Raw genomic sequence first — 13,178 nt, forward strand, 5'->3', positions numbered from 1 at the left:
TGTCGAACTACTACGATAGAACTATCATTCTTTAATGCTTAATGCGATCATGATCAGGGAGTATTGTGTAAGACATTTCATCAGAGAAATTCAAGTTCACTTAATTTTAATATGTTAAAATGGTAAGTTTTACTTGAATATTGTGTGAAGTAAAGTCAATTTATAACCATGCTCATGAATATTCTCCTGTAAAAGTTTTGTGTACTGTACATGGTTACTGTATGTACTCTACGATTTACCAGTGCCATTTATCGACACTGAATTAATTGTTTATTTTTGTTATTGTTAAATGTAAATGAGAGACTTTGTGAAATTGATATTCACTCTTACGATCCTGGTATATAAGGTATTAAATTACACCGATAATGCTGAGTTAATATGCGGGTCTGTATTATTCATAACCGTGTGCCTGGTCAAAGAAGCGAAGACTTATACATGATGGCGTTTATCAGGTTATCTTGTGAATTATTATTATTATTTTTTTTTTTTTTGGGGGGGGGGTGAATAGCGATGATTTTTATGATGATGGTATTGACTGCAAATGGTGGAGGCAAGAATGTTCAATCTAAAAATTTCTCCACTCCTTAACAGAAATCGTGATGATGGTATTGGTGGTGGTGCATGGTGATGGTGATGATGATGGCGAGGATGATGGTGAGGATGATAATGATGGTGATGATGATGGTGAGGATGACGGTGAGGATGATAATGATGGTGATGATGATGGTGAGGATGATAATGATGGTGATGATGATGGTGAGGATGATAATGATGGTGATGATGATGGTGATGATGATGGTGAGGATGATGGTGAGGATGATAATGATGGTGATGATGATGATCACGAAGATGATGATGGTGATGATGATGATCACGAAGATGATGATGGTGATGATGATGATCACGAAGATGATAATGGTGATGATGATGATAATGGTGATGATGATGATGATGATGATAATGATGGTGATGATGATGATGATGATAATGATGGTGATCACGAAGATGATAATGGTGATGATGATGATGACAATGATGAAGAGGATGATGATGATAATAATAATGATGATGATGATTATGATGATGGTGGTGGTGGCTTTGTTGCTGTTTTTATATGATTTATACGATTTTGTTAAATTTGAACATGTATATATTTTACTTTTTTATATGGAAATGGCTCAGTCGGTAGAGCGGGGGTTTCGGATTCCGGTGACCCGGGTTCGATTTCCAAATGGTGCGCTTGTGCCCTTTGGTAAGGCATTTATCCTCATTACCAGGTCCCTCGGAGAGGACCTTAAGCCGTTGGTCCCCTGGTTGCTTGCTCACATGCATTCGTGCTTTCTTAGCAGTCGGGCAAAAAAAAAGTCGGTATAAACATACAAACTCCACGATCAATTACTCCATTTGGTTTGAGTACATTACGCCCTCCTCGACAGCATGTTTGATGTACACGGGGTAATCCCGAAAAAATGCATTTACATCCATTTAGACAGACAATGTCGTACGGGGATGGGCGTTTCGAAGGGTTGATTTGATTTGATTTATTGATTTCCGTTTCAAAATAATTGCATACAATTATGATAAATAAAACACAACAAGGTTGAAAATACTGCAAGACATAATAAAATATGTATAACATAATCTTAGATTTAAGGAACGCAATTCAATAAACAAAGTTACCCAAGATGCATTTGTATTCAAAAGTAAAACGGAGGGTCTTGCCGAAAAAAGCAAAGCTTGTACAAAAGGCAAGCCCCTAACTTAGTTTCATTACAAAATTACAACAAAGAAATATTGGGTCGTAAAGATATATAGAATCTTTGTTTAATAATGAATACAACAAATTATTGTGCACTTTACAAAAAAAGTAACTGATGGATCGTGTGAGAAATATTTTGTTTTAAAACATTAGGAAGAGAGGGGGGGGTGAGGGGGAGAAGAGGGGAGGGACAGAGAAGTGCAGTGTAGATTACGTAGAAAGAAAGCGGGCAGCAGGAGCAGGTACTTTGGCTAATTGCAATTTTAAGAAGAAAAAAAGTAATAACAAATAATATACATGTATATGTATATAATATGAGCGCATATAATACACATATACACAAAAGCCGAGTATAATTAAATCAGACCTATTTGCAACGAGTATTGCAAAATTCACATTTTTTCAGTTTGCGTTTAGAAATATTTGTAATAGGGGATTCTTTAAAATCTTGAAGCATTGAGTTCCAGTAGGCAGGCCCGGAGAAGGCAAATTAATTCTTTGCAAATAAAGTTCTTGTAAAAGGAAGGTGATAATGTTGTCGTTGCCTTGTTGGGTAGATTTGAACATAAATTGACTAAGTTCGAAAAGATATGTCACTTACTTTGAGAAAAAATAAGATATCAGTATGTGATCTAAAGTGTGTTTGAAAAATTATTCTCAGAGCTTATTTCTGGAGAAGTAATATTCCATTTAGTTGTGTTTGTACTGCACATCCCCAGGCAATTATTCTTTATGGTAGAATAAGGGTGTATAATGTTAACAAAGTGCGAGAAGAGAGAACATGTTTGAGTTTATTAATAATTCCGATGTTTCTAGATATTGTTTTACATATACTACGAGGCTTCCATGGTGATTTGTTGTCAATAAGGACACCCAAGAATCTGGTAGTGGAATTGGGTCCTATCAGTAAGGTAGCTCCTGAACCACTCCAAGGCCTTACCTCTAACTCCATGGTGATAAGTAGAGCAAGACCAAAATAAGTTGCTGTTTATGTAACGTTTCAAACAGTATATAGGAAGTCTGATTTATGCCTCCTGACCCACAAAACGTACTTTCACACGTTTTGAATAGCGTATGAATTGACAAGAAATGGATACACATTAAAAATACTGGTGTCTTTTCAATTAAAATAAGTATTTGACAATATGAGCAATGGATACGCCAATGCCCCCTTCCTAATTGCAGGAAATAAAGAGTTAACACATTCCCTTAATTGATATCCAAAGTATTGAAAAATTACCAATATAGATTTTATGTGGCTCCTCTTTTGCAAAAGATTCCAAAATTAATCACGTTACATTTGACACTATTTTAGTTTGCTATTTAAAAATTGAATGGTAAGTATTTTAAAATGGTGATACTTATCCGGCACGCCGACCTCATCTCCTTCTCATATTATTTTGAACTTGAATAATCACTTACCTTTGATTAAAGCCTCCTTAGAGTTTCTAATTTGAGCGTCACTTTCTTGCCTGAGATAATACCTTGTAAAGAAACACCTCTTGATCTTAGTCATGTAATCTTTGAGGTGAATAAGAAATAATTAGGGCTATTGAGTCAGTTTGAATACCAGTTTGCCAACCCAATGATTCATTTCAATCCAAAGTACATGCACTTGGAATTAAGCCCGGAAAACAAAAATAAACTTACGAACTTGGTCCCAAAATAGAATTTTTGATTGAAAAAGATTTAACCCATGTTAAGACTTGACTATAAGGAGGCACAGATTCAGCCCTCAGTACATCGTGGTGTTATAGAAATAATTAAGGCTTTTGAATCAGTTTGAATGTCACTTTTTCAACTTATTGATTGATTTCAAGAAAAGGTACCTGTACATTGGATCAGGTCCGGAAAATAGAAATAAGCTTTAAAAAGCAAATTAACAACAATTAGATTACGATAATAATAAATTGTCATTTTGAAGGGGGTAGGGATGATACTACAAGGGGCCACCTGTGTGTTTTCGAAAGGTGGAAAATGAAAGAAAAGGAAGGGGGAAACGAAGAAAATATCTTTTAAATCTTTTATTTAAAAGATTAAAGATATCGTTAACCCCTTTTATTCAATTAAAAAAAATGACGTCACCTTGAATTAATAATTTTCCCTATCAAATTGCCCTGTCACCGCCCTTGGGGGAATAAAAATATGCTCTGGTGAATTGAGAAGTTTAGGTCAAGTAAACCACGAATTCTAACGTTTTCATTTGATGAACCAGTATTAAGGCGAAGAAATTGTATATCTTTTTGTAATTTAGAGAATGAAAAAAATAAAATACGAACAGAGAGAAGGTTGGAGTATTTTCATGGTATTTACATGGTCCAAAGTAGAGAGCGCAATGGGAGGCGCGCCTGTTAATTTTTGATGGAGTATTTCTGAATGCTATAGAGTTACATTTTATCGAGAGGGTTCAACCGGGGCTTCAATCACCAATGATCGTGCTTTCAAGAGATCTCATGCCGCTTTGTTGGGGTTTTTAATCCCCGTATTCACTAAGTGCAACCATCTGTAGGACAAGGGGGTTCGACTTTGCTACCATACCGGCCGCTCGGCCCCAAGGCTCAGACACTTAGCAACCGCTCGTCACGATCAATACCCCATGAGGAAACCTGGTTTTAATGGCATTTTCTCTCCAATGCACACGCATGTGCTATAAATTTATACAAATTTACTCAAATCAACTTCATAAGTCATTGGACGCTGCAGTTTACAAGGTAAGCAGAGCTTCGAAATTTCAGAGTAAACTTTAGTGTAAGCCTCGATAACTATGATTGATTACGTATCTTTTGTTGGAACAGAATCCATAAAAGTTTTAAAGTCCTAACTACTATGCACAAGAAGGGTATAAACTCCAAAGTATAATAATGTTCTGATGTATCTTGGAATCCAGCGTTTATTTATTACTGTTCAGTTCGAGCCCGAGTTCAAGAAACGTGTGTATGAAACCCTAGACGAGAGTACGTAGTATGTAAAACTTCATTCAGTATATATTTCACTGTATTCTATTTGCAATTTATAACAACAATTTGTAATCAAGAAGAACATTTTGGTTCGATCCGTTTGAGATGCATTTTGCCACTATCAAAGAAAATAAAAACACTCAGGTAGGTTTCACAAAAATAAGTTTTGTGAAAATCATAACGGCAATATATATATGTATAATACTTCAGTTTATTTGGATGATAAAATAATGACAGTATTGGATATATCAGAGTATTGTTTTAATCACCTGCTGAAGCAGAGCAGGTGATGAATTACCCCCACATTAAAATCTGGAGGAGTATTGATAAAAATATAAATTTATTTATTCTTTCATCAAGTTATATGTTGGTGCATTATGGTATATGGTGTACTAAACACTAAAGAAGTATTTTTATTGCGATGTTATAAGATGAGTTATAATTGAAAATGAAAGCACAACAAGTTATCATAATCATGCAAATCTCTTAATGTTTCGTCATGTTTTACAAAGATTCTATATTAGTTTTCGTGTGACATATTTTAAATAAGTAGTATAAACGTTAAATTCAAAGAGCGCTGTGTCTAACAACTTATTCTTTAGCAGGTACGTGATGATAATTATGATATTACTAAACATCGATATGGATATTGTTACAATGTTGCAATGTTGACGTCAAACAAACACAAAAGCACTGACGTATTTCAGTGTTAATCAAACTTATTCATCACGCTCATTAAGTTGATGCAACGATAGAAAGAATAACATAAAGACTACATTAATCAATAGGATGACATAAAAAGTGGCTTTGTTTGGAATATTTGTACAATTTTCATTGCGTTACGTTATTTTTCTCTTAAATATCTTCTTGGCGCTTTTTGATCAATCATATTGAACCTTTACTGTATTTGAATCGATATTTATCCTTTATTTCTGTGTACAGTAATTATTTTCTTTTTGACTAAACGGCGAATGAACACAATTGCGGCGGGCCAGTACAACAGGTTTGCAAACTCAAATGAATGAAGCAAATCAATATTTTATTATCTTTGCCTGTGTCCTCTCTTGTAAAACTATCCCACAAAGATCAGTGTTGACTTGTAAAGCAAGGTTAAGTTTTTGAAAAACCACCATTGTCATCCACCACAATCATACTGGGTATAATGCATTTAGCAATGGCGACATGTTTATCGTGATGTGAAACGTAATGGCATGCATAAAGACATTAAGAAATAAAAGACTGCAACTACATAGCTTTAATTCTCGTTTATGTGCGTACTCGATCGGAGCTCTTTTGATCAATTATTGTTCATTCATGATAGACTTCATAATGAAATAAGCACATCTATTTTGCAGTTTCCTTGTTTGGTAAGTCATAAAACGCAAGGAACTTCTAGTAGCTGTTATTTCGTTCCATTCATCGCTTCCTCAACTCCTTTTGGGGCAATGTAATGTGTACGGCATTCAAAACTTGTTTGTATACATCTTTATTTATTATGTTGCTGCATGTTAAAGATGAAGTATTTCTTTTATGATAACATTTTGATTGTGAGACGTCACAAGCGTGCAGCTCGCTCACCTACAAATCATACAATATAAATTCCATAAAATGCTGCCCCCCAAAAATACCTGTGCTGTATAACCAGACTCTCTATTTGACAAATATTTCCATCGGGATGATTTGTCCAGTCATCATTAAATCAATAAAATAATATTGTAAGGAGGTTAATATATCGCATAAGGGCAGCTGTCATAACTCTGCTATCTTGGTTACATATGTGATGGGGTTTTGCTTAAATTTTCATTTATAAAATTACGTTTTCCGTTTGAAAATATTAAAACCAAGTTGATGCCAAACTAATATAGGCCCATAGTAAGAACGAATTATCTAGAAACAGTTGACTGACTCCGGGACTAACAAAATATTGTCCGAGTCTTAACGACATAAATAACACATTGTCAGTGAATAGCTAGCACTCTCTGTTATGGATAGATTACTGTATGTAAAGTAAAAACAAAAACAAAACAAACAAACAAAAAACAAATCAGTGTGTGTCTACTTCTGGTAATTACTTCTGAACGATATTCTGTCAAAAGTAGATAAGGGGCCTGTTGCAGAAAGAGTTGCGTTTAAACGCAAACCAAAAAATCAATCGCAAGTCCCAAATGCGCGCTGCTGATTGGTTGAAAATCAAGTTGCGCATGATTTTTAGAGTTGCGATTGATTGCAACTCTTTCTGCAACGGGCCCAAGAAATTATGATTGGACTTTCCAGTGATTCCACGGCCCTGGGAAGCGGGGGTGCACCCCTAAGATTTTCACAGGGGATGCTGCGTGTATTATTCTCCATAGGCAGTACCCCCCCTCCCCAATAATTCTGGTAGGTGTGGCAAATTCCAAAAATGTAAGGAAAATTACAAACATTTTCTAGTGAAACTTTTTTTTTTTGCTTGTCAAATTTCTTGGCACCAAAACGGCGTTCATTTTGTAGTGAAATTGTTTCTTTCTTTTTATTGTCAATTTTTTCTTCAGCACCCCCAGTCAAAAAGTCGCCCCCAGGGTCCTGAGTTATTCCCATTTATCTATTTGTGAATCTTAATTAATACGGTTGTCCAAAATGACTATCGCACGACTATTTTGTAATGCAACTATGACAACCAATCAAACTCGATCAGCGCTGCGAGTGATGAGAACTTGGTTGTTGAATAAGTCTACATAATGCTACAAATTTCAGACGTATTTCATCCATGTAAAGATTTATATCAACTGATAATCATCAGGCGTAACCAACATGACACTTCTTCCCATTTCTCTTTTATCTTTGTATATTGCTTTAGATCGTCACGTCACTTTTGAATAATAGAGTGATTTGAGGGATCACCATGGCAACCGGTCAAACACCACGGCTGCGGCGGGGAGAGAAGAAAAAGGAGTCTGTGAGCTGAGGGCTGGAAGAGAAAGACAGAGAAAGAGAGAGACGAACGAACTTGATATGAATGACTTTTGACCTTGCATATTCTACAAGTGCACCATCCATCATTCTGCTCAAAAGTGTACTTCGGAGCGGGGAGAAAATAATAGATTGATATTGTGCGAGAAGACTGGGAGGAAATAACAAGTGTTCTACTACCAATGTTCTATTGTGATTTGCTTTCAAAGATTTGACAACATAACGTGGACATCGAAATACAATCTGTGCAGGAAAGCATTAGTATTTTGTTCATTCACCTTTTGTCATGTTTTGTTTTTGAATAATGGATACATGGGAATGTAGTTTGAAGTCTGCAGATTGCTGTTTGTAACAATCTGAGTCTGATCTGCTATGTTAATGAGCTGGGAAAAGAAGAGCGACGACATTATTACTGTTAGCGATTTCGCTCTGCAAATTGATAATTTCAATTTGTCACAAATAAACCTCGCAGAGTGTTCTGGAGATGTGCTATCCTGATAATACGCCCAGAGTCGGAATGCATCCAAATTAACCAGTGACACTGAAAGTAGATTACTGAGCTAATAAAACAGCACCCATCGTGATTTTCATTAGAGATTGTTATGATTCAATGAAACCGAAACGTGTGCAATGTACTCATATATCAAAAAAGCTTAGCCTGATCCATTGTTCTCAACCAAATTGTCTCATCGATGGATCGCAAATATATATAGATGACAAAGTTCTGTCTGTATGCAATCGATGGAAAGGGATCTGCGACAATGATAATGCTGATAAAAATATGATTTCTGATCGGTCAGTCTATTGAATTCGAGACGATGACCCAGAGGCTGACCGAAGCCATCGTTCGGCTTCGTTACCGCCAGATAAAAGCTTTGCTTGACCAGGGGGTCAATATCAACAATAAGCTGGACGATGGTCGAACCCCACTGATGGTCACCCTGGATGTGCCCGATGACGAAAAGCGAAGGCATATGTTTAGGTTTCTCGTACACCATGGTGCCGAGATGCTGGAGTCGGACAGTGATGACGTCACAATTTTTCAGCATTGCTGTCGTCTGGGGTTCCTGGATCTGATGGAGATAATCCTAAAGAAGGCCGGGGTGAGTGCCGTCAATATGATGGGACGCGATAAACATGGTAGAACTGCTTTGTACCATGCAGTGGCCAGCGAGGATGAAATGATAGTCAACAAGGTCCTGGATCATATTGATTTGAGACAGCAGAGCGTTGACGTACCCGACAATGACGGCCTGACGCCGCTCCTGCTCGCCAGGCGTCTGGGGTTGACGAACATCGCCGACTTGCTCATCAAGAGAGGCAAGGCCAACCCACGAATATGCGACCGACAGATGCACATGAACGCAGAGGAGTGGGCTGAAGCTGCGAGACGCAAGGAAGAAGAAGAGCAAGCCCATGCCAAGAAACTGGCGCGAGAACGTTACATGATCTTTCCTCCTATAGACCATGCCACGAAAAGGAATGAAAGGATCGCAAAGATGAAAGCGAAAACCATTTCCATGCCAAATCTTACCACGAAAAATTTGAACATCAGCACTTCGGTCTCGTCGTCGACGTCACCATCCTTGCCGAATAGTGCTTCGACGATCGACAGCCAACCCGTGCGATTGCCAAGCTTATCTCAGTCGAACAAACACTCTCGACATCCCTTCGCCAACGGCAACGATGTCGATTTTCGAACAAAGTCCATTGACTCTGCCATCACTCTGCTCGGACTTGCGTCACAAACAGCAGACGACAAGCAATACGCGCAATCGTTTGTATCAAGCAGTCAACACGGGCCTATCGGACATGCGCAGAGCAAGAGCAGCAATCGTCAATTACAGAGAACATGGGCGACGGTGATGGATGCGTACTCGGTCCAAAATACAGCAAATTTTCGAAAGCCCGCCAAAGCGCCTAGTCTTCCCGATATAAACGCCGACATTGACGCATCGGGCCAACGGACAAAAATGTCGACGCTTGCGATTATCATGCGAGCGACGCGAGGAGGTGGGAAAGGAAAAACGAAAAATGGAAAACACAAATTGAAAAGCATTTCTGAGTCCAAAGACGATGGCGATCACGAGCACCGAGGGAAGCTTTCTCGAAGGAAGACGTCAACGCTTTCGACATCGTCTGTGCGTCCAGATGGAAAATCTACAGAGAATATGTCTTCTTTGCAAGAAGATGAAACCGAATGGGTTAGTAAGAATAAGAAGAAAAAAGACAGACAAAATTCATCTCACAAGAATGAGCCGTTGCCAAAAATATTCGTGTCATGATCCTTTTCAGAAAGTATACGCCTTCTCAAAATACAAATGTTAATAGTGATGTTTTATAATGATACTGAGTTATGATATCAAAATGTATTTCGTATAATCTACGTGTATTTCTATCATATGGTTTTATCATAGAGCTATTACAGAGCTCTATGGTTTTATTGACTGTAATCAAGCTCGCAGTCTGTGAGAGCCGCGGCTATATTGACTTAAAATAATATATAGCGCAGAGCGGCCCTTATAATATATCGGGCATCATAATTTGAAAGGGCCGCTCCCACGTTTTTTTTTAAATATCTTGATTGGCCGTTGAGTAGTATAACCATGATGTAGTTCCCGGGGGGTGTCGCCCAATTTTTTTTCAGGGGTGCAAAACGACCTAATTTTGTCGTCACTTTCCCAAATAGGTGTGTATTGGTTTTAACCTCTTTAATTCATATCTTTTTGAAATCACCTTTTTCCTTTTGCTTCCATTATTGTCTCATCCTTTCCCCTAACTTTTTTTTGGAAAAATCAGGGGGGGGGGGTCATTGCCCCATGACCCCTGCTGAGAAACCCCTTGGTAGTTTTATAATTTGGTGAAAGGGTTTAGGTATAACAGTGCCTTTTAATGGCCTTGTAATTTGCTTACCTTTAACTTGCCACTGTGACTATTGACATGTCATGGTAAGAATTTCTCCAATAGTCGTATTTGAATTACTGCGTAAAATAGTTGGCTTTTTCGAATCACTGAGTATGACTGACCAATGATTAAAAGAATGACCTCGTTGAACAAAATGTCTGTATAAGTTTCACACACAATAAAGAATTATTTTCTATTTTTTTTTAATATTTGATTTTCGTGCAAGTCAGATTTAGGTGAAGTGTCATGTGGCCCTCAATTATCAAAGACTTGCATGTAAATACACATGTTTGTAAAGCAATTACATTTGTAGATTACATACTGCTAATAAAAATTGCTCTCCGTATTTCTAAAGAGCTCTATACATCACGTATATTGTAATCAATTTAATTTTGCACTTTACATTTAAACTCCAGAAAACTTGCAATCCACCCTTTTCCTCATTTAAATTTATTTCCTTCTATTATTTTTATTCAAATATTCCAAAAATTACAAATATATGTTATAATTCTGTACCCGTTCATTTTTTGTTAACTCAAACATGTTTAAGAAACCTCTGACTCCGCATTTCAGCCGGTCTACCCTCGATTAAAGAATACCAATATAAAAATCATGCGCTTTGACATTCTTTCCTCAGATATATTGGTTGTCAATATAGAAAAAACACTTTTCTTGATTTCTTTAACTGAAATTAAATCAGATCACAGAATACCGTGCAGAAGTATAATTATTATTTTCGCTTCTGGAATAGCATTGACTCATATAGTTGATACCATTTCGGGTCAGGCAGAATTGAAAAAAATATATATTCTAAATTGGTTTGTCGATATTATCTGCAATCGAGATATGATATTTGGATGAAAACGGAATGACTGATTTTATTTCAGAATAAAAAAAGCAGATGCAAGTTGATTTTACTTGCTTAGTTCATTTACATTTTTGTTTTACGTGATAAAAAATAAATCACTTGAACCATAAATTTGTAATTCTCATCTGCTTGTAGAGTATAGGCATGCTGAAACATGTTTCAGAAGCGAACATTCTTAAGAACATCAGTGGCATACAGATGGGGGAGGGGGGCTTGGGGCGTTTACCCCCTCTCCTCTAATATTTCACGACCAAGAAAATAGAGGAATAGAAAGGAAAGGAAAGAAAGAAGGGTGAAATATGGTAGTATTTTTTCTAAAAAATATTTTATGTCAAAATCTATCACAAAATTGATTTTTTTTATAAAAATGTCAAAATTTTCAACAAATTTTCAAAAAGCAACCTTTTTATAAATGTTGCCCACTAAAGGACATTTATGCCATTTTCATACATTCTATTATCATGCACTACACTATAAACAAGTTGCATTATACTGCGATAAAATAGACTCTTCAATTTTGTTTTATCCCAGACAGGTGTATTTGCACAAAGGATAAAAGTTAAACTCTTACCTGCTTTACGACCTTTATAGCACGAGTGTTATTGATCGTTTTATTCAGATCTTTTCTTTTTAATACCAGAAAAGGACGTGCCTTATAGGAATTCTATCTGTCTTTAGATTAGCTTATAAGTGTTTATAACTTTTCGAACTGGGTATACAAAAAACACTCAGGTGACTACTGAATTACTTTGAATTGATTTCACCTTCAAATGAGTTTGACATGCGGTGCCTGATTTTAGAAATGTAGGCCTACTGTATATCTAAATGTAATTCTTTAGTCGTTTATGAAGTAAACTTGCATGTATAGACTGAAACAACTGAAATATTAAAATTGCCTTTAGCCTTCTTTAGAACTTAGGAACGACGAACATAAGATTTTTCTTCGAAGCATATAAAAAGAATTTCCTTCACAAGCTAATAATGTTCTATATTTTGCGGACATTAAACTTATATATATGTATTTTGATATAGGCTACAAAAATACTTGATTTAATCCACAATATACGAATGATATTTCATATACAATGTTTTTATTATAAAGTTTCACCATGTATAGCTACTATAAGAAATTAGAATTGGGCTGTGGGATTGGATTGATATTTCCCATTGATACTTTTGCATGGAGGTGACTGCAATTTTATGTGAAATAAAAGTATCTGGTATAAATTCGACTTGTTTGTTAGTGATATGATATATAATTATAATTTGATATTAGATTATCATTCCGGTGAAACGAGAGCTTTCATCATGTATATGGCCTATTGGACATCATTCTATTCTTGTTCGAGATCGTTCATTAAATGAAAGATGTGCCTTCAATACAAATTAATTACTGTGTTAATTCGATTATTCTGTGATTTAACATCCATGTTTTATTTTGTTTTATAAGGGTCTCTGTGTCCTGATGTTAACATATTTACCGAATGATAAATAATGATTAAATACTTAAATTAATTAATAAGGATAACAAATCAAACCTCTCAATTTGTAATACTTTCTCCTAATTTTTTTTTAATCAAAATGAAAATAAAAGAGAACAGTGGTAGTACCCCTGATTCTGTGACTTTTCAGTTATAAGAAATAAAAGAAGGAAGAGTAGGAAGAAAAGAGGGAGAGAGAGAAGTGAGAATAAGAACAAGGGGGGGGGGGTCTGGGTGTCTGACTCTAATACCCCTCGAGA

The 13,178-nt window shown here is 36.3% G+C and overlaps 1 protein-coding gene across 1 annotated transcript; it reads left to right on the forward strand.

The window, feature by feature from the left end:
• Positions 1–4,207: 4,207 nt before the first annotated feature.
• On the forward strand, positions 4,208–11,748 carry LOC121422265. Its single transcript, XM_041617181.1, has 2 exons — positions 4,208–4,470; positions 7,553–11,748. The coding sequence occupies exon 2, from the start codon at positions 8,484–8,486 to the stop codon at positions 9,948–9,950; it is 1,467 nt and encodes a 488-aa protein (XP_041473115.1). The 5' UTR covers positions 4,208–4,470; positions 7,553–8,483; the 3' UTR covers positions 9,951–11,748.
• The last annotated feature ends 1,430 nt before the right edge of the window (positions 11,749–13,178 follow it).

The sequence above is a fragment of the Lytechinus variegatus genome, chromosome 10 (genome assembly GCF_018143015.1).
Source record: "Lytechinus variegatus isolate NC3 chromosome 10, Lvar_3.0, whole genome shotgun sequence".
In the NCBI taxonomy this organism is placed as follows: Eukaryota; Metazoa; Echinodermata; class Echinoidea; order Temnopleuroida; family Toxopneustidae; genus Lytechinus; species Lytechinus variegatus.